The sequence below is a fragment of the Eurypyga helias genome, unplaced genomic scaffold (assembly GCF_000690775.1).
Source record: "Eurypyga helias isolate BGI_N326 unplaced genomic scaffold, ASM69077v1 scaffold2149, whole genome shotgun sequence".
Classification (NCBI taxonomy): Eukaryota; Metazoa; Chordata; class Aves; order Eurypygiformes; family Eurypygidae; genus Eurypyga; species Eurypyga helias.
The window spans coordinates 18587-43794 of NW_010269974.1; the positions used below are offsets into that span (position 1 = coordinate 18587).

The 25208-nt window shown below is 41.9% G+C and overlaps 2 protein-coding genes across 2 annotated transcripts in view; one reads left to right on the top strand and one right to left on the bottom strand.

The window, feature by feature from the left end:
* Window positions 1-22368, top strand: part of PCM1 (pericentriolar material 1) — a 37472-nt gene extending 15104 nt beyond the window's left edge. Inside the window, exons 15-38 of the mRNA XM_010158257.1 lie at window positions 535-672; window positions 1561-1751; window positions 2291-2488; window positions 3391-3613; window positions 3739-3884; window positions 4846-5039; window positions 6232-6409; window positions 7251-7609; window positions 8150-8308; window positions 10336-10508; window positions 10593-10721; window positions 11303-11423; window positions 11741-11878; window positions 12119-12243; window positions 13299-13433; window positions 13987-14184; window positions 16407-16466; window positions 18182-18320; window positions 19054-19202; window positions 20123-20198; window positions 21159-21409; window positions 21613-21705; window positions 21822-21945; window positions 22343-22368. Of these exons, the coding sequence (XP_010156559.1) occupies window positions 535-672; window positions 1561-1751; window positions 2291-2488; window positions 3391-3613; window positions 3739-3884; window positions 4846-5039; window positions 6232-6409; window positions 7251-7609; window positions 8150-8308; window positions 10336-10508; window positions 10593-10721; window positions 11303-11423; window positions 11741-11878; window positions 12119-12243; window positions 13299-13433; window positions 13987-14184; window positions 16407-16466; window positions 18182-18320; window positions 19054-19202; window positions 20123-20198; window positions 21159-21409; window positions 21613-21705; window positions 21822-21945; window positions 22343-22368 (3723 nt within the window). The remainder of the gene's footprint in view (window positions 1-534; window positions 673-1560; window positions 1752-2290; window positions 2489-3390; window positions 3614-3738; window positions 3885-4845; window positions 5040-6231; window positions 6410-7250; window positions 7610-8149; window positions 8309-10335; window positions 10509-10592; window positions 10722-11302; window positions 11424-11740; window positions 11879-12118; window positions 12244-13298; window positions 13434-13986; window positions 14185-16406; window positions 16467-18181; window positions 18321-19053; window positions 19203-20122; window positions 20199-21158; window positions 21410-21612; window positions 21706-21821; window positions 21946-22342) is intronic.
* Window positions 22369-25010: 2642 nt separating this feature from the next.
* LOC104514539 (general transcription factor IIE subunit 1-like) overlaps window positions 25011-25208 on the bottom strand; it is a 3637-nt gene continuing 3439 nt past the window's right edge. Inside the window, 1 exon segment of the mRNA XM_010158259.1 lies at window positions 25011-25208. This exon segment is cut by the window's right edge and continues 20 nt beyond it. Coding sequence (XP_010156561.1) covers window positions 25011-25208 — 198 coding nt within the window.

A 25208-nucleotide genomic window follows, 5' to 3' on the forward strand; every position in this document is an offset into this window, starting at 1 on the left:
GAGCTCTGTTATTTCATTGCACTGTGGGTTCTTAACCAGAGTGTGCTGTATCAAGCTATAATTTCACTGTAGTTTGTCCACAAAAGCCTTTATTTAAAGTCTTCAAAGGGAGACAACCTTCTACCTTGAACTTTGTCCATACCCACTAGACACTGCATCTCTTAGCAGTAGTTTGCAGGGTCTGGTATTTTGAAACAATAGTGTGTCTAGTAAGCATGATCAAGGCTGTGTTGCAGTCAGACGTAACTGCACGGTGCAGTACTTCTCGTCCTCTTTGCAGGTGAACTTTGTGAAGTGAGCAGTAAGCTGTCAGTGCTGTGCATCTGCTGCGTTATGTAATACGGTGTTACATAGAAGTGCTTTGTTGGTTCCTGGTTAAGTTCTGAAATAAGTGTTTAGCCTTGATTCGAAAATCCCTTTTCACTGAATACTACTTCTCCTGTCTCATAAAGCCTGCACTGTGTTGAGCTTTAGCAGCAGGTAAATTTTAGAAAGCTATTCCACTCTGTTTTGTCATCTTGTTCTCTCTTCCAGTTGTCGTCGGCTGGCGTGGGTAGCTCCCCAGCAAACAGACAGACTTCACCAGCAACCTCAACGCCAGCCATGAATGAGTGTAGCGCAGCTGGCAGGCCTTTACTTGAATTTGACGAATCTGTGCCAGTAGGCAATGAGGTATTTCATACGTGACATTCTGTGACCTAAAAAGTTTTAAAAAGGAGCAAAGTTCTAGTTCACTTGGACACATCTTTAAGTACTTGACATGGAGAGTGGAGTAGTAGCAACTTTAGCAAAATGTATGTGACTTCTTTGTTTCATTTCTGGAAAGAAGGATGTGTTAACCTGAACTGGCAAGAGATCTTTCCCCAGATACGGCAACTGTTGCCAAATATTCATGGGGGAGTTGAAAGAATTTTGTATTTGTGCTATGAACGTTTGATGGTGTATACCACAGGCAAGTCATCCATGAAGAAAATGCTGGCAGTATTTGAGAAGTAGTCTATCTTCTACGCATCTTTGTAGAAGTACCTTGCCATTTCTGTTTTCACTGTATCAAATTTAAGGTGGATAAGGCCTCATTCTACCTGTACCTTTTCTTTTATGTGCTCTTCTTTGCAAGTCATGGCTTCCTTAAGTCTTGTTCAAAAATATACAGCAACTTTTCTGCAGGTTGCAGAAAATCTTGTTGTTGTATCCTCTGGTTTATCCAAGAAGTACTCAGCACAATGTTCAGATTTCTCCAGAGGGTAGCATTCTGTCATGCTACTTGAAGAGCTAACTAATAATGTATAAATTACACGTTAAAAACAGTGTTGAGGGAAACATGCGCTGTTCTTCACAAATTCTCTCCTATAATGCTTATTTACCATAGATTCTGCAGTATTTGGGATAAATAGCAAATACTGGATGTATTTTTCATATTTTTGTTGTGTGGCTTCAGTTACAGTGTCATACCAATGCCAGAACAAAAAGGTATCAGTGTAGTATCTAGTACTGACATTTTAAAGTGCTGTAGTTTCAATTTTATTTATATTCTAACATCTTCTGTTTTCCTGCAAACAGTTATGGTCTGAGATGAGAAGACATGAGATTTTAAGAGAAGAATTACGACAGAGAAGAAAGCAGCTTGAAGCATTAATGGCGGAACATCAGAGGAGGAGAGAGCTCGCAGAAACGATATCTACTGTTGCTGCATCAGTTAAAAGTGAAGGATCAGAAGCTCAGCGTACTCCACAGCAGAGCAGGACTGAAAAGTAAGAGCACGAGTCACTCTGTTAGTGAGCGCTTCTGTTGTTCAGTGAGATGTCAGTCACCGGGCAGTTCGGTGTTTGCATCTGAGCACTGAACTTGGCGGTATAGCAGAGCTAGCTAAAGTCACTGTTGGCAACTTGCCAGCTCTATGGGTCTGCCCAGCGTATGTAGTCGCCCTTGCGCCATAAATGGTGAAAAGTCACGGAAGGAGAAAGAACGTGGTGAAAATGCCAAACGCTGAGAGTAATTTTTCTTCACCTCTACACAATCTATAACAATAGTAAAGTAATAATTTTCCAAAACGGTGAGTTTAACTGTTGCAGTATCAGCAGAATACTGGTTTCATTTTGCATTGATGAGAGATTTAATTTTAGTGCAGCTTGATTAATTGAAGATAGACAGACTTATAGTTGTCAACAAATAGTTTATGACACATTATTAAAACAAACAAACTCCTCCCTTTCCAAACACCCATCTTTTTTCCTCTTTTTTCCCCTTTTTCCCCTTTTTTTAATATTTTTCTTTCGCTGATGTTCACCAGGACAATGGCTACCTGGGGAGGTTCTACCCAGTGTGCACTAGATGAAGAGGAAGGAGATGAAGACTGTTATCTCTCCGATGGAATTGGTCAGGCAGAAGAAGAGGAAGAAGATGCATCAAGTTTGAATGATAGTTTCTCTGTCTATCCCAATAACAACATACCAGAAAACACTTATTTTGTGAAAGAAAACAAGGACAGGTCAGTGGCATTAGTTGTTGATCAGATGCTTGTCAGAGTATTTTGGAAGGGGTGGAAGAAGCATTGCATTTAGAGCCAATTAACACTTCTCTGCTTGCCAGGAAGCTGTGGGCAGTGGCACTTTCTTGTCTGAGTCTCTGTAGCTGCACTGCGTATAACTATCTTGATTATTTCTTCTGTTTCCAGTGATATTAAATGTCTGTTATTGAGCTCTCCAGTTGTGTTGCAGTAGCTCCTTATGTTCCCATGTTTTAATCGGCTTAAAAGATAATGTATATGAAATTTTGCTGTGACACTGATCACACTCTTCAAAAATATAATGCAGAGAATTAAACTAACTCTGAGATGTTGGCTTTTTGCAGCTTTGAAAACTATTTCTTAATAGATTTTTTTTAATTAACCTGAATATTTTTAACTCTTATCTGATTGATTTCCTTTCTAAGTGTTGTGTGACTAAATGAAAAAGCCATGTTAAAAGTAAAGTATAACTCCTCAATTGATGTCCTCTGGTTTTGATATCAAAATAATTTTAGTAGATAGTGGCCTCCTAGTTAGCAGCTGGGCCTCTTAATGCTTAGTGTGTTATGGTGGTGGCTTCTGTTTTCATCTGAGTACATATTATGTATCAGTAATGGATGATACTAAAACCACAATCCAGATACATCCTTAGCAATTTTTTTTGACAGTGGTGGTCAGCTGGGTGGCTGTTGTTTTTCCATTTGCTTAGGATGGTGTTGGATTGACAAAATTGCATGGTTGATTAGCTGGCACGCTGAAATGGGTTGTGCCAAGTGAGCTGCTGGCGTACAACAGACACATAATTTGAATAATGAAAGTATCATAAGAAGATGTTTGAAATGGCAGCTTTTGTCCTCATTCTTCCTTTTTCTTCCCCCGCTCAGGTGGAAAAATTGCCGTCCTCTTTCAGCTGATGGGAATTATCGCCCATTGACTAAGGCTAGGCAACAGCAAAACATAAGTATGCGACGTCAGGAAAACCTTCGGTGGATATCTGAACTTTCATACGTGGAAGAAAAGGAACAGTGGCAAGAGCAGATCAATCAGTTGAAGAAACAGCATGAATTTAGTGTCAGCATTTGTCAAACTTTGATGCAGGATCAGCAGGTAGATATGAAGAGCAGTTATGTTGTTGTTCTTTGTTTTCCATACCACCACCACCCCCCCGATCTTTCCAACAGTAACGCCTGGGTCTGCTAACTTGGTCACTGTCGTGTGTGTTCTTTCCGCAGACCCTCTCTTGTCTTCTACAGACTTTGCTTACAGGCCCTTACAGTATGATGCCAAATAACACTGCATCTTCACAAGTACATCTTATTATGCATCAATTAAACCAGTGTTACACTCAGCTGATGTGGCAGCAGAACAATGTCCAAAGGTTTGTTGGCTGTAGTAGTGTTTGGCTGTGGAATTGGAGGTGCTTCAGTAACAGAGAACGTGGCTATGTGACTAAAAGGTTATGGCTGATGGTTAAATAGGAGACTGCTGAACTTCTGAGCTGAATCCAAGCTTCTGAAACTGCACACGGCATTTTTATGGTTGTTTCTTTCACCACTGCTTTAATGCCTCTGAGATGGTTCTTTTTGAGTAACCTTCAGTGAAGGGAACCAAAAGTTGGCATCTCTTCCAAAAATCTGTTGCAGTGGCTTTGTCTCTTTTGGTTCAGACTTTGTTTCCTTGAGTACGCTTTTATGTATGTAGTCTTTGCTAGACTACCTGGCAAGATTCTGGATTCTAATGGTTGTGGAAAGATGGTGGGAAAGGTTTTTGTTCATTCTTAATGCTGCCAGCCAGAGTTTATGCTTGTTTGCACTCTGTTTGGATATACTACTCCTGAATAATTATATTTAAAAAAAAAAAGATGCAATAGCAATTTAAATTCATTACATAAAAGTTCAAGCTCCTTCACCTCTGTTCTGTATTTGGTAAGTAGTAAATAGTTACTGGTCTCTTATCTCATATTTTGAAGTAGTTTTAATGCCACTGCTGCAAATATCTTGTATCTTTGGCTTGTTTCTGTTTGTTTCTTTTTCAGTCTGCTTATTTTTTTACTATCTAGTCAATTTTCTGTTGTTCTTGTGAGGATGTTTAACTTCTGTAAACCTGACCACTAGCACAGAGTGGTTGATTTAAAAACTGTTCCTGTCTGTGACTTAGGATTAAATACAAGTTATTTTTTCCATGAGTTGTTTTTTACTAGCTAAATGGAACAGTTCTTGTGCATTACGTGGGGCAGGTGAAATAATGAGTCTCAAATTACTTGAGTGTAAATTTACAGCTTTCCCTTAGCATTCCTGTTTTTTTTTTTCCCAAAGTGCTTATATTTTCTTGTTTTCAAGGTTGAAACAAATGTTAAATGACCTTATGTATCAGCAAGAAGAACAACAGTGTCAAGAGAAGCCATCAAGAAAGGAGAGAGGCAGTAGTGCACCACCACCTCCATCTCCTGTTTTTTGTCCGTTCAGCTTTCCTCCCCAACCTGTGAACCTGTTTAATGTACCAGGATTTACTAATTTTTCTTCCTTTGCTCCAGGTGAGTATTACTACAAGTGTGAAGAGTAGCAAGAATTTTAAAAACCTCCCTTCCCTCATTTCATTGAAATTTTAGTGTGAATTTGCTGAAACTCTGTGACTTTTCCTTTACATTGAAATGGTCTTAAACAATGCTTGAATGAGTCCATATTGTCCTTGCAGAATTTGGTTAATGTTTATTGTTGGGCAGTTGTATATATTGACTTCAGTATGAGAAACAAGACTTTCTCAATAACAAGTTGGTTAAATTTGAAAAAACCCACTCCATGAGGCTAACACTTTGTATGTTCTTCACCCAGCATGGGAAAAGCAGTGTTTGAAGCTTTTGCATTCCTTCGGCGATCTTTTAATAGTGTTCTGAATGAATGCCTTGATTTTAAGGTGGCACTCGGTCGTTATTTCTCTTTCTTAGCACTTTAAATGCTCAGTTTTTTGTTTGAAATGCCTGTAAGTGGAATGTGTTCCTAATGTTTGTTCCCATCAGAGGTATAGAGTAACTGTTGACTTGAGTACAGTGGACTTAAACTCGTTTCCAAATCTACTTTTACTGTTGAATTTGAAATGGAGAAAAAAATATATATTTTACAGTATCCTTAGAAGTTGTTAATGCTGTCTTAATAATACATTCCAGCTTTTTCAGGAAACCAGGAAACAGGCATAGTCCTATATTGTAACTTTCATATTGTAAAGTCGTTTCCTGTGTTGAGGACATTTATAAATTAGGTAGAAACTGCACGGAAGTATAGTTATGTTCAATGTGCCACTACTATAAAGATTCTGAAGTTAAGTGTCACGAATTTATGATTTTGGCCCCATGAATACTTGCACCATTGGAATTTCCTTGTCAGTTTGGTGGTGGTTGAAGTATTGATAAAAGTCTTCGTGCGGACAGAGCTCAGCCCTTTTGGGAACTGGTGTCAGTTTTACCTCCTCTTGCAGGACCTCTTTATTGGGGTGTCTTGAAGTACCTTCATCTTCCCACTGATGGGATTGTAGCGGCACGTATCCAGTGAAGTTCAAAACCTGCATTTAAGATAAATTCTAATTGAAGTGCTTTTGGGACAACAGTTTTTGCCAACTTCCCCACTGTTTTTTTTGCTTCCTAACTTTGTTGCCACACAATGCCTCAAATTTTACTTCTGTCACACAGATAAATGAGGCAGTATCTTCTGACTCTCGTCTTTACTTTGTAGGTATTAACTACAACCCCGTGTTCCCTGCTGGCTTTGGAGATTTTGCACACAATATTTCCCCACACAGCAGTGAGCAGCAGCAGCATCCTCTAGATCATAGTGCTTCTGGGAAAACAGAGTATATGGCATTCCCCAAACCTTTTGAAAGTGGTTCCTGTAATGGAGCAGAAAAACAAAGGTATTTAATGTCACAGTGCCACTCTCCTTTAATTGTTTTTCCTCCCTCGCTCCTCCGATTCCCGAGGCTTGTGGGAATTCATCATTCTTTCAGGGTGTATATCTTCTGGGTTAATAGTAAAATTTCAAGATGTGCTTTACCTTTCCAGTTTCCAGTTCTAATATTTTTTACTTTTTTCCCCTTAAGTTTTCTGGTTTTCTGTATAGTGACTAATGCATCATTTCGTGAATGTTTTAAGATCATGTATAGTGTTGGAGTGGTTTTGTGATATATTTTGTAAGTGGAGGAAGATGTAATTTGTTTTTTTTTTTTTTTTGGAAACTGAGCTGTTTGAATAACAAGATAGAATTTCAGTGAACGTTATTTTTTTTTTTGTGCTATGTAGATTGTAGTGAATGTTGTTTTAAAAAATACTTTGTCCACTAATACTGTTTGAGCCCAGCAAGAGCTGCATAAGTACACGGAGGTTGAAATCGGTGATATATGTGAATTTCTTCAGACATCTTCAGTTTGACATTTGGAGGGGTTCTCACTATATTTTTTTTTCTTTTCCCAATGGGCTGTTTGACTAACTGGAGCAGGTGACTTGTGTTAATGGATAAAGCTGTTTGCCTGGTAATACATCCCATTTCTATCTGTGAGACTAGGTTATGGTATATAACCTGTGGATGCCCCATCCCTGGAAGTGTTCAAGGCCAGGCTGGATGAGGCTTTGAGCAACCTGGTCTAGTGGAAGGTGTCCCTGCCCATGGCAGGGGGTTTGGAACTGGATTATCTTTTTAAGGTCACTTCCACCCCAAACCATTCTGTCATTCTGTGTTGTGGCCTTTCTTTCTGACAGAAGGAATCATAGACAACCTGAAGAGGAAATGGAAAAAAGATCAGCTTGGCTTAATGATAGCCAGGAAGTGAAAAAAGATGATCAGTCTCAACTGAAAACAGGCTTTGCAGTTTCAGTACAAAACATGGCTTCTGGTCATAAAAATCAGTCTGATACGAGCAGGAGAAGGGAGTCGGATGAAGAGTCTTTGGAGAGTTTCAGTAGCATGCCCGATCCAGTGGACCCAACTACTGTGACCAAGACATTCAAATCTAGAAAAGCATCAGCGCAAGCAAGCCTGGCATCGAAGGATAAAACACCCAAACTGAAGAATAAGAGGAAGAGTTCTTCTCAGCTAAAAGGCAGAATTAAAAATATTGGTAAGTTCTAAAGTAATCTTAGATGCTATGGCAAACGCACCTTGAGTTATAATCATTACATTCCAGGGAACTTATTTTCCATAAATGGTACTTATAATATTGAAAATAAGTTACTGAAATATTAAATCATTTTACGTAACATAACTACACACAGTTTTTTAGTAAGTCAGTAAATAAAAAGCAGAACTGATTAGGACATGATGATTTGAATGGAGAGTGGATGCGGCTACAGTAAGATTTGGAATAAGCCACCAGGAGAATCTTCCACTTCATTACGTCTTCATGTCTAAACTGGCTGAATGGCTGGAAGATGCGGTTCAGTAAAACACTGAGGGAGAAGACAGGGCCAGTGCTAGTGTAGTATTGCTGTAGTCGCTGAGGATTTAGTGCTGCTGAGCAGCTTCAGTGTGCAGAGGAGGACTTGCCTAGGGAACATCGTGGTGTTTTGCATCTCTGAGATTGCCCTTGAACAAATTTACAGAATGTTTTGTTAATCCTAAAAGCTGGTTTCTTTTATTCCTTTTCGTTCCCTCCCAAAAGGTTATGAAAGTGCAAGCGCTTCTAGTGTGTGTGAACCCTGCAAGAGCAGTAAAAGCAGACACCCTGAAGAGGTGGTTCAGGCAAAAGTGTTCAGCAAAAGGAATCGGGAACAGTTGGAAAAAATAATTAAATACAGTAGATCTACAGAAATGTCTTCAGGTATTCCGTTCTGAATGTCAGTAACATTGTGAACTCTCGGAGTAAAGAACCTCCACACTCAGTTGCTAGCGTATTGTGACAAGGTGACAGTACTGTATTTTTAGCATGTGGATTTTGCTTTTTAATTTCTAAGGGTACCATAAACACAGGTGTGTAAAAAGTTGGGTACTGGTTGCTTTTGGGTGTTTCTTGTACCTTAGGGACTTGATTACAGTAACTTAGAAACAAACTTGTTACTCTAAACCAACTAAAAACCTACCAAGCCTTTAAAAACCTCACCTGTTTGATGTTTTTAAGGAAAGTAACTGCACAGCAGATGACACTGTTTTAAACTACATCCTGTACTGCATACGTGTGTTCGTTCTGCTCATGCTTGGAGAAGCGCTATCACATACCATTCAAATTCAGTCTTACAGCATCACACACACCCTTACATTTTTGGCATCTGCACTGCTTTTCTTGCATCTAGATCATAAAATTACTCTTCCCGTGTCTTTGTAGGTTCTGCCAGTAGCTTTGCTTGGTTTGAGAGACGCAGATATTGTAGTCATTGTAGCATGATGTACAGCATTGTCAATGCAGCTGCTTCCACACGAAGAGCTGTTCATTGGGATACGCAGTAAACTCTTGCTCGTCCTGGTTCTCACAATAAGCAGCTTTGGTGTGGTTTGGATGACTAAGCAGTATTCCTCTTGCTGTTTTGTAAAGACCCTGTCTTTATTTCTGGTGCGTGTTTTTGTGTTTATCACTGTCTATCCCCACTTTCCTACAGCGCATGCTAGGAGAATTCTGCAGCAGTCTAACAGAAATGCATGCACTGAAGCGCCAGGTAATGCATTCACTGCTTAGCTTCAACAATGTCCAGTTACTTTTATTCATTCCCCCCCTCCCTTAACTTTGGTCCTGTAACTCACTGTTTAGCAGATGTTAAAATTAGTCCTATTGCAGCACCTACTGTATAAACAAGGCAAGAGAAGTAATTTGCATGAGATGCAATGATACGAGCTACTTTGAATCACAGTTGTGGAGAATGTGTTTAGCGGGTTCTTGGTTAGTCACAATTACAAGTGGACAATAGGCAGGTAGATGCTGCAACAGAAAACTAATTTCAGTAGGCACTTTTGGTACTTTTAAAAGCTACCGTTACATTTTATTAATGGGGAGAGGGAAGTGATTTCTGGTGGCTTAATAAACATTAAAAAAGCTTGCCTCTGCTTAAAAATACTGGTAAACTATTTGCAGGTCATTAAATTGCACAGTAACTGTGTGCTGTACTACTACTAACTTCATTAACTTGATTACTAACAGATACACTTCTGTTAAACTAAGCTGAGTTTTCCAAATTTAACTTTTTTTCCATTCAACACTTGCCGAAATATGTATGTAATAATTTAACTGTTGGGATTCAAGGATAATCCTTAGCTTTGAAAGGAATGGGAGACTTAGGAAATACGTTGTTTTCTCATACATATGTAAAAGGGCTTAAGGGTAAGAGGTTTTATGTGAACCACAGGAGTGAAATTAGACATGTATGAGAGCGTAGGATTTAGGCTTGTCTGGGAGGGAGTGGCTTGCTTGAATTCAGTCTAGAGCTTTCTTAATATTGTTGCTTACGTTGCAGAAGTGGACTACATGTATTATGTAAACTTGAGACCTTTGGCTGTCTCGTTTAAAATACCTTAAAACTCCATTTTCAGTGTTGAATACCTATTCTGAAAGCAATATTGTAGTGTGTGCAATATTCCCTTTATCAAAGAATACTTTCTGAATGTATTGTTCAGAATTGTGGAGAAAACTACTCCTATGAATGCTTTATTTTGTGTGTGAAGGATTGCATAAGTATTATTTTGGAATGTTTAAATCTTTGTTGCCCTTCAGGAGATGAGTAAGCTCTAAGAAAGCACCTATGTAGTGGAATGTAGAGTGACTGAGATAGAATCTGTGTGCCTGTAACTTGCATACCCAGTAATCTGTTTTCTTTCAGCTGGAGGCATGTCAAGTACTTAACAAGTTCCTTTTTTCTACAGAAACTGGTAGTGATCTGTCAATGTTTGAAGCTTTGCGAGACACTATTTATTCTGAAGTGGCAACTCTTATTTCTCAAAATGAGTCTCGTCCCCACTTTCTTATTGAACTCTTCCATGAGCTTCAGCTGCTAAATACGGATTACCTGAGGCAGAGGGCGCTCTATGCTCTACAGGTGTGTGCAAAATTTTTGATCTTGTGAATGCATCAAACAAATCTTAGATCCTTTATTACAGTATAGGTTTACTATCTTTTCCAGGATATAGTGACCAGACATTTATCTGAGAACAATGAAAAAGGGAAGCACACAAAATCACTGAACTCTGCGGCATGGGTGGCATCAAATTCGGAACTCACTCCCAGTGAAAGCCTTGCTTCTACAGACGATGTAAGTTTTCAAGCTCAGAGGCTACTTTCCTGTCAGCTTTTTGCGTTTTCAATTTACATGCATGCTTGTGTACTGAAATATTCCTACTGGTGACTGAATTTTTCTAAAATTGCTATCAACTTGCGCAGACTTTTCCTAAAGAAAGAAATGTATGAGATTCTTAATGCAGAATTGATTAAACATAGTAGGATTCTTGATGCTGGAGATGAGTGAAGTGTCAGGGAGGAATAGAACATGGAGAGGGGCAATAAATCTGATACTCAAAAAAAGCCAGGATCCCCTTGTCACTAAGGTCCAGGAAATTACTGATCAGAGGATTCCCAAGGAATTTTTTCCTCTTTTTTATTTAAGAAATCATTGATGCCTCCGCACAGTCTCATTTGTATTTTATATTTGAAGCATGTGAAACAGGCATGGTAGAGTCACCTGATGGATTTATATCCTAGAAGTAAGGTTGCTCCCAGTCAGGCAGGCTAGTGACAGGTCTGGATACCACAGCACGTGGCTGTGAAAAATTGCTGGCTCGTTGACACATCTGTGAGAGGATAAAAAATTGTATTCGCTTGTTTGGTGCTTTTCAGGAAACTTTTGGCAAGAACTTTTCTGCAGAAGCATGTCAAGATGGGGAACAAAACGATGCAGACAATGGGAGTACGATGTCTACGTCTTCCAATTTTGAACCCTTTGCCACTGATGACCTTGGTGAGAATGACGATTTAGTGTTGTGTCCCTCCTTCCCTCCCTCCTAAAACATCTTGAAACTGTCTACTCTTAAACAGTACGCTGTTCTGTGGTGATCAGTGTGTAACCAGATGTTTTGTAAAAGCAACACTTACAGAAATCTGCCACTTGGGAAACACTTAGAGTTGAGCAAAGTGTGTAATAAAATACTTTAACTCAACTACAGTTACATATAGATTTCAAAACTTGTGCCTTTTGACTTAATTTTTATCATTGTTTACTTGTGTCTCAATCAAACTTTTTATTTAGATTAAAAGATGTTTTTATTCTAAATATAGGCAACACAGTGATTCACTTAGATCAAGCTTTGGCTAGGATGAGGGAATATGAGCGTATGAAAATTGAAGCTGAAAGTACCCTTGACTCTGAGGGCTGCTCTAGTAATTTTCAGGGTGCTTCTGCTGCTAAATTAGAAGGTATGCACATATATACGTCTTTTGCTTAGTCTTAGAAAATAATTACTCTAAATACCAAGAATAATTTAATTGGCTGACTTGTTTTCCTCTTCATTTATACTGAAAACTTAGCAAAGTTTCAAAAGATCCTTAAGTAAATGTGATTTTTTTTTTTTTTAAAAAAAGGAAAATACATGGGTTTGAAATGGGCATTTTTGAAGTCATTCAGCACTGCTATTAATGTGCATTTTTTTTTACGAGGTCCAAGTACCAGTCCCGTGCCAGAGTCGAGCGACGTTTCTGCTGTTCCATGTCCTCGCATAGATACTCAGCAGCTGGACCGGCAGATTAAAGCAATTATGAAAGAGGTCATTCCCTTTCTGAAGGTGAGAACTCTTTGTGATAATGTGTGAATTAGGTGAGTAGGAAAAGGGCTGGCATCATTTTAAATGTCATTCTTCTATGCAGTGGGTAACTTTTAGCAACAGCTGTGTGAAGTTGCGGACTTTTGCTGAAGATGAAGTAAGGATTAAATATTCCCAACAGGAAGGTTCTGTGGAGTTTTTAGTAGGAGAAAGAAATGGAAAGGTTACTAGATTGCATAGGGCTGGTGGACTTAATGTCAAGAAGAGAGACGTTGTTTTGAGCTGGCCAAATGAAATAGAAACGTATGAGAATGTACTTCTGAAATATTTGCTGCCTTTCAGCGAAGAGAACTGAGATAATTTTGATTAAAACTCTTACATCTGGCATAACTTGAGGTATGTTTTAGGAATAGCTCTGAGTTGTTGATTTTTAGCATTATTTTCTCCTGTTTACAAATATCTTTAAAGTTGCCGAGAGTTTGTAAACTTCTGTGAGTACAGAGGGGAAATGTGCTACTGTAAAGAATGAGCAATAGTCAGTTCATTCTTTGTGAGGTTACAGAGCAGGGAAGGTGCTTCAGTCACCTCCCTGTTCCCTTTTATGGTATGCTCATTATGTAAGCTGAGGCTTGTTTGATAAGGTACTTGGTTGTAATTAATTTAAAAAACTGTGTATTGTTGACGTGCCACAGTCTCAGTGCCTGCAGCCTTCTCTTTTGGTTGCAGTTTTAAGGAAGCTTCCAGCAGTAGATATCTTCACATAGGCCTCAATACACTTGGGTCCGCAGCCAGCGTGTATGGATATTGCTGGTTGGTCCAGACATGAACAGATGACACGTACGCGTGTGCTGGAAAAGCGAGAGAAAGCTTTGGCTGTCGTGGCCATTCAGTCATTAATGAAGTACGGTAACCGCTGTAACTGCGTTCCTGTCAGTCTGTCTGGTGAGGTGGGTTAGGATCTGTTCATGGAGTGGTGTTCCTTCAGCGCACAGGTGATTTTAATAAATGAATTTTGGTGTTGCGCTGATGACCTTTTTTTAAGGGGTCACTAAGCTCATTCTGTGACCCTTCTTCAGGAACACATGGATGAAGTGTGCTCTTCGCAGTTACTGACAGCAGTGAGACGTATGGTCTTGACTCTTACACAACAAAATGATGAAAGTAAAGAATTTGTGAAGTTCTTTCATAAGCAGCTTGGCAGTATACTTCAGGTTAGTAGTTTTTCAGTGCTGTTTAGCAACTTGGGTAACAAGCAGCAGATGAGCCGGCTTCCCTGGAGTTATGTTTTACAACTTCAATAGCATAGCTGCTGTTCTCCTTCAGCTGTGATACAGCAATGAGGTATTACTACCTTCTTTCCTGAAATTAAAGCTTTACTGTGCACAGGACATCTTTTCCATCACTGCCAGATAGTGAGAGGTGTATCTTCTGCCTGTGGGTGTCTTCAGGGAGGGTTCTGGTGATGCTCTTCATGGACATTTTGTGTAAATTCCTGAAAATCAATAGGCTGCTCTTTTCTTTTTTCTTCTTTATTCCCCCCCCCCTAAGCTTAAGAGTTTAAATCAGTAACTTGATAAGTTCTGTATCATGTGACTGGAGGTTCTACTTAATCTGTTTAAGATACTAAACCATATTTTTAAAAAAGTATGGGCTTTTTTACACCTAACACCTAACTAATTTTGAGTTATTAGGAATATGACAAATACCTAATCTTTGAAGTCTGAAAGCCTGTTTCAAAAACTGAAGAATTGCTTCTCTTCACAGGATTCACTGGCGAAATTTGCTGGTAGAAAGTTGAAAGACTGTGGGGAGGATCTTCTTGTGGAGATATCCGAAGTGTTATTTAATGAACTAGCCTTCTTTAAACTCATGCAAGACTTGGACAACAACAGTATTTCTGTAAAGCAGAGATGTAAAAGAAAAATAGAAGCTACTGAAGTGATACAGTGTTATGCTAAAGAGGTTTGTTATATTGTATTTTTGAAAAATGTAGCTTTTTTGAGTTTCCTGAATACTTGCATTTCCTACATTGATTACCTTAGTTCATGTGTTGTGTATGTGTTTTCGACCAGTGAGTTCTGTGTAGTCAGCATTGGTTGTGTAGAAGCCTGCACTAGTTCCCCTCGGTAGGGGAGATGTCCTGTGTTGCAGCTGAGTCTCTGTACCCGATACCCAGTTGTGTAGACCTTGTTGTTGGTAAGTCAGAGGAAATGTGCTGTAATGGTTGTACATGCACGTGGGAAGGAACAGTCACAGGTTGAAACAAAACAGACATCTGGGGCCACTGAGTAGTTGTGGTTTGATCCCAGCTGGCAGCTAAGCACCACACCGCTGCGTGCTCGCTCACCCTGCCCCCGGCGGGATGGGGGAGCGAATCAGAGGAGTCAAAGTGAGCAAACTCTTGGGCTGAGATAAAGACAGTTTAACAGGTAAAGCAAAACCCACTCACACAAGCAAAACGAGGAGTTCATTCACCACTTCCCCTTGGCAAGCAGATGTTCAGCCATCCCCAGGGAAGCAGGGCTCCATCACACATAAGAGTTACTTGGGAAGACAAACGCCATAACTCCAAATGTCTCCCCCTTCCTTCTTGGCTTAGCTTTCCTATGTGCTGAGCATGATGACGACATACAGTCTGGCATATCCCTTTGGTCAGTTGGGGTCAGCTGTTCTGACTGAGTCCCCTCTCAGTCCGTCTTGTGCGCCCCCAGCCTACTCTCTGCTGGGCTGGGGTGAGGAGCAGAAAAGGCCCTCACAAACATCCCTGTGCTGCCAACAAAGGCAGAACATAGCTCCATATTAGCTGCTGTGAAGGGGTTGGAGTCTATGCCAGATAAGTATTTTGACATATGGGTGTCCCAGTTCATCATCTCTCCAGTTACGCCTGCGGCTTTCCCCGCAGCAGCTCTTAGGCGCCATCTTTACCTGCCTTGAATAAGTCCAGTGAAGTCATCAAATCGTCGGCTTGTTGGTACATGGAGAAAGTATCACTTTCTAGACTTAGGGTGTAAAATACATACAGACTTTTCAGAAATATTTGAGACTGTAGTACATATCCTGTTCTAACAAAGCAAGTTTTGTTTGGTTTTTGCACCATATATATTATTGAAGACGTTGCATCACCATTTTTAATCCTGGTGTTGCAGGTTTTAGAAATACAGTGCTTTTTTAGTTATATGAACTGTTTACAAAACAAACATTAGAACATCATGTTCATATACTTAAATTGGTCAGCTATTCTACCTCTGTTTCTTCTTGTATGGTACAGTTACAACTTCAGTTTCCTTTCAGCTTTCTTTTAGAAACACAAGTACCAAAGCAAACTCTTAACTCCCTCTCATTATAAAATGCCAAGGGGAGATACGTTGCGAATCTGTCATAAACTACGAAGTCCTGTAGGTAGTTTTCAGCGTGTCACTGGCTACGTTTCAAGCCAGTTCAGTGTAGACGTACCAGTAGTGTGGGCAGTGTGAGAGAGACTGTGGGGAGTGCCTCTTAAAGAGGCTGCAGAAACACTCTGAATCCAGAAGGACTTGGACATGACTTCTTACCTGAAGTTGCTCATTGGGCCTTTGTAACTTAAAAGGATTGGTTCATACCCTGCTGTGAGAGTGCATGGAGCCGACTTAGATCTGGCATTGCTTCTCCTCTCCCGGAAGACAGAGTTAGGTTTAAGGTTTGATTCTACGGAGCCATTGATGAGCCAGAACTGGTAGGCCCTGGTTACTTCGTACAGACCTGCACAATTCTCTCTATATGGTCTTTTCACAGCTTTCAGACCTGGGATCCTGGTGCAGGCACATCTGCGCTTGCTCAGTTTTTGAGGTTGTCTTGAGTCCAGCAAACTGAGTGGTTTTAGATTCTGCGCTGAAAAACACAGCTCTGTCTTGACCGGAGCTGGTATACCTAATTCTGTGTGTTAAACATGATCCGGCCATGGACTGAAGGGACAGTTAGCCCATATAAACAGAATTGTTAAATAAAAAGGGCTAGCAGTTTCTTGTTTCGCAACTCCACAATTTGAAGATGCCTGTGTAAACATCTCTCATAGTACAGACATCCCCGTGGTTGCTGCCAGTTGAGATAGCGGGTGTTGGCAAGATCGGCATTTAAACTCCTCGGTTTGGTTCAGTATTTGAAAGTTACTTCGGTTTAGAACTGAAGTCAGTTTGTGTTTCTTCTAGGCAAAAAAAGGTCTCCAGGTGGATGTTTGTTCATCTGCTGAAGAAGTCGATGAGGACAAAGTATGTTTTTGCTTCTCAACTGTCATTATTCCTCAGATAATTTCACAGATCACTTAGTCTTACTGTTTTCTGTCTCATAAATCCACTGTCTGTAAGCAGCTCGTCTCGTAGTGTTCGTAAGTTTATTGAACATCATGGGGTTTATCTCTTTTCTGTTATTTTCAGTGATACACTTTATCAAAGTAACAAAGTAAATTACAGTTTCCCCCTTTTAATGTGAGTTGATGGTCTGGGAAATGACTGGCGAAGCTCTGCCTCCATCGCTAAGTCTGTTAGGATACGTGTGCAGTGAACATGACGTGGATATCCATTCCTTGGTCGCTCTTGGGTTAAGTCCCGTGTCTGCTGCAGAGCCATTGACGGTGTAAAGCCTGTTGGATGTGTTCCTTCCAAAACGTTGTTACCTTTCAGGAAGTGCGTTCAGATCAACAAAGGTGCTTTTCTGTTTATTGTCGGTGAGCTTTACGTAGGATGAGCTTTGCTTTAGGGCTGACAGTTTGGAAGCCTAAAAAGAGCAGAGTTTCTGTTGAACGCTGCACAGCTGAAACAGAATCATTTGTGACACTTGCTTAGCAGCTCTGGGGTGGGATTCTGCTTTTCCGCAGGCGGGTTCTGATGCTGTCTGCCCTGGGGTTTGGTCCGGGGCTGTTGCCTTTGTTCTCAGCTCCAGAGCTCAGCTCAGAGCACTGGGGATGTAGTTATTTGTTGAAGAACTAAATAACAAGGGCAGGAAATACAGTGCTTAATTATTTTTAGCAATCAGTATTGTAAAGGTAAGGACTAAGTTGTTTACTTTTCATCTTGAGGAGAAGGCAGACGCTTTGAGTTGGGGTACATTCTATTTGAGGTCTCAGCATCGAAGTCTCTGTGCTCTGAGTATTAAATGCTAGCGCCCAAAATTTCTCCCTTTGCTCTTTGTTTTGAAAGCCACTAAAATCGTGTTTGGGGAGAGGGGTTATATAGGAAGCAATGTATTTTCTTGCTGGAACATTCAGCTTTTTCCAGCCAAGGGAAGGACACAGGCAGCGTGCAAAGTAGTGTTGCTGGCTTTTCTGAACGGGCATACAGTATGGGTAGGCATGTATGGGCACGGAGTCAGTGCTTGGTCCTGGGGCTTACAGCTTCTGTCACTCTGCTGGGGAAGTAAAAGTGGGAAGCTGTGTATCACTTGTGGTTGCTGTAGTGTGGAAGAGTCCCTTCAGGATTTGGAGCCAAACTCTAGGCTTTACTTGGGCTTCACAGAGACTGAGCAGAATTCTCTCACTCGAGGTATTTAGCAACTCATTCAGCAGAGAAACTGCCGAGTAGCTATTGCTAAAGAGACAGGAAGCTGCAGTTAGGAATATTCCTAACTTTGAGTAGAGGTCATTTAGGAGAGGCAGGGAGATCGCTAGAAGGTGTGTCCTTCCTCTTGATAATGACAGATTTAAAGAAATATTTTTTTAGGTTGACATGCCGATCAGCAGATAATGAAGTACTCAGTTTCGATGTCGGTGGTAGCTGTGCCTGAACAGTGCATCATGACCTCTTACAGTAGGTCCTGATGCCTTCTTTCCGGAGTAGCTCTGCAGTATTCAGTTCAAGGCCTTAAAGGCTAATGTTAAATAAATCTACAGACTGAAAACTGGTTTTTGAGAGACAAAGGTGACTGTTGATGCAGAAACCATGACTCAGTCTTTAGATAAACAACTGGACAATACTTCTTGTTTTCCTAGGACAAGGATGAGACTGAAACTGTTAAACAAGTGCAGGACTCAGAAACGTATGATGGTAACGCAGTCCCTAAAAATAGTAGGTCTGATGCCTCTGATCAAGAGGAAGATGAGGAAAGTGAAAGCAGCCCAGTCGCAATAAGTAAGTGATTTTTATATTGCTCATTATTCAGTGCTTCCACTGTAGTTTTGACCAAGTAGTTCTACAACAGAATTTGCATGAAGTACTGCTCTGTCACACATTTCCTCACAGATCTTCTAGTCAGGTCTCCTCCAGTGAAAGTTCTACAGTATTGTAGTGTGTCAGGGGTTAGACATTCCAATTAGGGGAGCGTTTTCTCTTTGTAATCAGCAGATCTGTGAAAACACATGTTGTCATCCGGTGTGTTTGTTATGTATCCTGACTCAGCTAAACTCAAAGCTTTTCAACCTCTAACCTGAAGGATGTGAAAGCTGTGCAAGTTTTATGCTGTTTTGCATTTAAATGATTTTTTTTTTAAAAACTATGTTCCTCCTTGAGCTTGGATATTTTTCATCAAGTTGTTTGTCCTTTTTGTATTCTTACACCAACCGCTCATGGCTTGGTTTCCCTCGTATTTGCACTCTTCACTCCAACTTGTTTAATAGTTCAGAGATTTCACACGAACCCCGTGGTGTTTGTCCGTGACATAGCTTATGTGGAACATGCGGACCCGTGACAGCAAGTCATCGCTGTGTCTTAATTTCAGAGAATGTTTGGAAGTAAGAGTTAAAACTGATTGCTGCAGTAAATTCCCAAAAAGGGATTTGGATTTTGCAGCCTGACTTGTGCTCTGTCAGGCTTTGACAATACGTACATCCAGTATGAAGGTGGCTTCACGCTGATTTGCCTTCAGGTTTATCAAAAGCAGAAACCCAAGCTCTGACTAACTATGGCAGTGGAGAAGACGAGAACGAAGATGAGGAAATAGAATTTGAGGAAGGACCTGTTGATGTGCAGACATCCCTACAAGCTAGCAGTGAGACGACAACTGAAAACGAACAGGTATAACTGACGTGGTGAGTGCAGGACAAACCAAAGCCAGCGCGCAGCTTTCGGTACAGATTTGTACGTACCTGCGTTTTTCGCGGTGCGCTGCTTTCACGCTGACGGAAGTAGAAGAATGATACAAGAAATTACGTGAAAGCAGTAGCTGCCATATACAAACTGCAGTGTTCCCCACCTGAATTTATTATTGGTATAACTGGGGCCAAAATGGATGGATGGACACGGGCAAAAGCTGATGTTTAAATATTCTGTCAGAGAAGATGTTAAGCTGTAGTAGAAAAGGTAAACTTTCAGAAGAGCTGTTATAAACCGTTAACTGTTCCCTCCTGTGTTTGCTGACATCGGGTTCTAATGGGGCTTTCCCTTGCAGAAGCCATCGACCCTTGTATTCTAGCGCCTTTGATTTGTCTTTCCTCTTTATCATGCAATATTTTTTGCTAGAACAAGGGTGAAATGTTACTGACTGCTACTGTCAATTCACTCTTGGTTTCCTTAAAAGCATTTGGATGTGACCTGGGTCTGGAAACTTGTTAATGCTTTATGTTTCAGTAAATAAGACTGACTTCTGAAGCTTCTCTTGGAACGTGGGTTTTTTTCACTCTAGGCAAGGTTGGAGCATTTTACCTTAAGGCTAAACCAATAGATCTTTTCAGTGGAACCAGAGGGTTCACCTGGGAACTACTGTAGTGGAAAGAAAATTAAATGTTCAGACAAAACAAGTATCAGTGTTAGTTGGTTAAAGTGTTGCTGATGTGCTGATGAACAAAGTAGGACTTGCTATCCTTATTTCACACTAGTGGAAAGACAAAAACATGGAGCAAGTGTACACTGTGATTCTAGTTTGCAAAAAGGAGTAAATTAGCCAATGAGCTATGAAGCTGGAATTTGTTGTAACTTATTTTCCCCTTCCCCGATAGACTTCAAACCAGGAGCTGACTAAGACGAAAAGCACTGAGATTTTGCCATCGGAACAAGAACCCGTTCCTGTTAAAGGTAAGCCTTGAACGTGGTAACTGAGAGGTTATACAGATAACTTCCATATTGTGAGAGTTATCTGGGACAGCGCCTGTGCTACGTGTAATGAAGAGGAAGATGATCAAATGGGCAGGAGTTCACTGGGCTGTGTTTGTCATGGAACTGTATGGGTTGGCTAGACACCATCCATGTTGATAGAGACGCAGCAAACCTTGCCAAGAGGGAACATGGAATGACCTTACACAGAGCGATGTGGGTTTGATGCTTGTTGCAGTTGATTGTTGCAGCCCTTGGCACACAACTGCAGCCGAGTTCGTTTGTCTCTTAAGCATTTTGATGTTTAGATTTGTCTAGTAGTGGCTTTTGGTGCTGCTACCATTGGCTAGCAATGGAAATGACCTTGTGTGTTAAAGATCAGTTCCCGCGAGTTCTGACGGACGGCAGAAACACTACCAGGTGGTACAATTGTTACTTCTCATCTGTTGTCACCACCTTTCCTTCTGGCTTTTTTCCGTTGCAAATACTGGTTTTCTTCCTGGTCTCTTTTTTGTAGACTAAAAGCAGTGTTTCAGTAGATCCTGTGTTGCCACAAGAATGTGGCCAAGAGTTAAGGAATTTATCAGGGTTTTTTTACATCTCCTTATCCTGAGAATGTATGTTATACAGTAGGTCATATAATTCTGGAAGCTGGTGTCGTGCTTGTTTGTGTTTGATTTTTAAAAAAATATTCTGTGTTACATCAAACTTTTTAAGTCACAGCCTGTCTTGTGATAATTCCAGACACTTAAGTGTATGGGAGTGCAAATAATTCATGGTCTGTTTCAGTCAGCTTTGTGTTGACCTGAGAGACTAATTCACTTTCATTGATCATCTGTAGCTGTGGATCATAATTTGTAACAAAAACAGTAAGAATCTGGGATTTTTATATGCTTACAATCTTTTACTGTACCCAGTTAAAATGTAGTGTTGTGCTTTTAGGTGAAGAAGATGTGGCTACAATTCTGCCTCATTACCTCAACATCATGGAGAGTACCCCACCACTAACAGTCAGTCCCCCAGACGCCTTTGTAACAGCCGGTATGGAAGGAGAAGAATCAAGCTCCTCTTTACCAGCAGACGAAGCCCAAAGGCTAGATACGACGTGCGTAGGAAACAAATCTGCTGCCAGTTCGGAAAGCTCCATGGCCGGGAGCCCCGACACGGAGTCACCTGTGCTGGTGAATGAATATGTGCGTACAGTTCCCTTAAGATCCATCCAGGAGACAGGAGAAGCCTTTTTCTATTTCAGTGTTATTTCCAGTCTTACTCAGTTTTCATCTGCAGATTTGAGACGGGCTTTGCTTTTTGGATGTACTTAGTAATAGTCAAAAATCTAGTTTTGGAATGAAAATAAAGTAGCAGTGTTCTCTTAAATGTCACTTTTTATTAACAGGAAACTGGTTCTGGAAATGTCAGTCAAAAATCAGATGAAGATGACTTTGTGAAAGTTGAAGACTTGCCCCTGAAACTTGCAGTATATTCAGAGGTATTTTGTCACTGCCCATGGGGTGGTGGTTTAGCACTGTACACCCTACACGACTCAGTTATCTACACAGCTGTAAGAATTGTCCAGAACTGAGTTTTGCTTTATTTGTCTAAAAGGCAGATTTAATGAAGAAAATGGCAACTGAGGCCCAAACCAACAGTTTGTGTGACGAATTACTGGATGGAGGTGGAACTCGGGATCAAGAATTAGTAGGAGATGCCCAGACTTTGAAAGAACCCGGTAAAGATTCCTTTCCGCATCTTCTACACCTGCTGGGAAAACTCTCTGAAACGGCCTAGAGTTTACCTGTCGTACCGCCAGAAGGGCCCTGCTCGTGGGAGCCGTGCTGGCGCAAGTCGGGCGTGCCACTCTGGTGGATGCAGGCGCCTGTGGGGGGAATGGTCTGGCCAAGAATGCCCCGGCGGGCAGAACCGGCAGCTAGCAACTAGGCCGTTCTTCATCTGTGTAGGGGGGGTGGCTGCAGCTCTTCAAGTAAGCCATGGTGCAAGAGGCTCCTGGCCAAAAGGGCGAGGAGGAGCTGCTTTGACGGGTACTTCCAGGGAGCTGAAATGCGGCCGAGAGCAGTGTCTGATGCCTTGTCGCTGTTTGACGGTAAAGCTGTACTCTTGCTTTGCAGAGCGCTACGGATCTCGGAGTGCGTGAGCATGCCCTGAAGACATCTGCACTGAGGAGCTCCCTGCCTACAGAAGGTCAGCACTGATTTCCCAGAACCCCGGAGGTGTATAAAAATGTAAAAGTTAGGATAGGTATGCTAACTTCTGCCTGTGGCAGTTGGAGCGGCTGGAACAGAACCCTCTCCTGCTCAGTTTTGCTGCGCTGCTCTTTTTCTGTCTTAACCTTTTTTTATTTTTTATTGTGACTTGTTTAGTCATTTTAAAATTGTTCAAAATGGTAGTCTTAAATAAAGTTTGGACTTGTCTGTATGTTTGCCTTTTGAAAAATGGTCCCCTGGCTGGTACGCAGAGCTTGTTGGCGGAAGCTGACTGACTCTGAGCGTTGGCACGCTTGTGGCAGCTCTTGACTTGTCTTCAGAGAAATGCTGCTAAGTTTCCTGGGACAAGAACCTCCTGTCCCACTTCAGTTCCTCCATCCGCTACGGCTCGTAGGTGTAGACACTGTGCGTGTCTCGTGTTGTCTTCATGACCTGAAAGGAGGTTTGTGTTTCCGGCCTGCGGAACTCGTTTCTCTCTGTGTGTTTATCTGAGTGAACACTCTGGCTGTGTAGGTAACCGCGGGGACACTCTGTATTCTTTTGCACTTCCAGCGGGCAGAGGGCTGAATCTGTCTGAAAATGTTAGTAGCCTTTCACATGTAACACTGAAAGTTCCTGCCACTGCAAGCCTGCTGAATTTGTTCCTAAAGTATTTGACTTTGTGAAGAGTTTTCATGTAGAACGCAAGAAATTTTAAGTAGTTGATGTTAAAAAAAAAAAATAAAACCCCAGTTAAATTCAGCACCTAGTGAAGTTTCATGGCAAAGGTGGATTAGGATTGTGGACAAGTAGATTAGAAAACTTGAGCAAAAACTTCCTCTACTTTCTCAGATGAGAGCTGCTGCCAACACAAAGTGATGAGTTGAGCTAGAGCGTGCTGGATCCGCGTATCTGCTGCGTGCCCCTTAAAAGACAGGGCTTTTTGCAAGGCAGGTAGAGCAATGGTCACTTAACTTCAGGATGGTCTTCCCTTCGGGACTGGTGTAATGCCACAGCCACAGGTGCTGGGAGACAGCCTAGTGCTAGTGGGGCCTCCGCCTGCCACAAGTTTGGATAAAATGAGTGTGAGGTTCTGCTGCGATGATCTCTTCTTTAACTGAGTCTCTCCAGTGAGGGAGGGCTGAAACGGCTGGTTGGAGAGGAGGGGGGTGACTGAAGGCAAAAGCATGGCCTGGGAGCTGAAGACAGGTTAGCATTAGGCTTTAAACCGCCGGTGGCAGTAGAGCGTGGCAAAGGCAAGCCTGTAGAACAAAACTAAGTGAATGCTTCCAGGCCCTGGCTTGGTGCAGTAGAGCTGAAAGAGGCCGTTGTCAGGAATCGTAAGGCTTGTGCGTATGAGATGAAAAGGGAGTTCATATGGTAAATCACAGAACTCTTGGCTCAGGAAATAACATCAGTGCACACTATTCCCAAATTCTTGCCCTGGCCTGCTGCGTGTGAAAGGATGGTTCTTTGGTCATGCTCTCCCCTTTTGTCAGAGAACCACTGGATGGATGGGTTGGAAGAGGCTTCTGGAGTTGTCCTGCCCAGCTCAGCTGCTTGAGGAGGGCTACACCGAGCTGGTTGCCCAGGTGGATTTTGAGTATTTCCAAGGCAAGAGCCTACAGCCTCCCTGGGCCATCCATGCCAGTGCTCAGTCCTCCTCACCTTCAAAAGGGTTTCCTGACCTTTAGGTAGAACCTCCTGTGTGTGTGTTTGTTTCCTGGTCTACTTCCAACACCCAAGTAGAATCACTGAAGACATTAAGCTGCGTCGTACACTGACGCCAAGTCCTGCTGACACGGAGCTGGGCTCAAGGCAGACCTGGCTTTCAGTGGCAGGAGAGGGAGTTCGCTTCAAATGATGACAGGGGGTGCGTGAATGAGATGGGAGAAGCAGGGCCCTGTGCTCAATATGCTGCTTGCTGCCATGCCCATCTGGGCCACAGGGACTGTTGGGTGTTACTGCCCACTGCCCCCTGCGCCATGCAGTGCTGCAGAGACAGCTCCGTAGAGCAAGGAGCGTAGAGGATTCAGATAACCGTTTCTGATGAGAGTTGAGGGGCCGGAGCTGCTTCTCTCCTACAGCTCACACGGCTTAGCAACAGCCCTTCCTGCGGGGGGGTGCTGCCACAGAACGCATAGCAAATGACCCAGCAGAACACAGCAGTGTGAGGTAAAGCCACAGCACATGAGGCTCTGACTCCCTTTCGCTACAGGAGCTATCTGTTACATCTGGGGGCAGGAAGTGGAATTGATGGTTTCTTAGCACAGATTGCAGCATTGCTTTTGAAACTTTATTTCACTCAGCCCATTACATCCCACGGTAACCCAAAATGATGTGTGCTCCAAACACATTGCAGTGTTCGCAGAGTCTGAGCGTGAAAACCCACAGCAACTTTGGGTTGCTCTTGCTGCACTGCTGGCACGCTGACCCGCAGCTGCCTGTGACAGGGTCAGTCTGACAGCACAGCAGGGGGTCAGAGAAACCCTTACCTCTGGAAGGTGGCCCTGAGGAATGTAAACTAACAGTTGCCTTGGTTCAAAAGGGGCCTTCACCCACTTCATGCATGCTCACCTGTCCAGAGCGTGGGTCAGTCAAAGACAGCCTGGAACATTTCTTGCCCTACTTTTATATAAGCATCTCTCTCATCGTCCGTCATGAGGGACACAAGCGCTGGATTTTCACTGACCTCCTCGTAGGCCCGAGGCTGACCAGCCACCGTTACTAACACAGGACCTCGTGTTTCCCATTCCTCCTCTTGGTCCAAGCTGCTGCCTCCTGCTTTCAT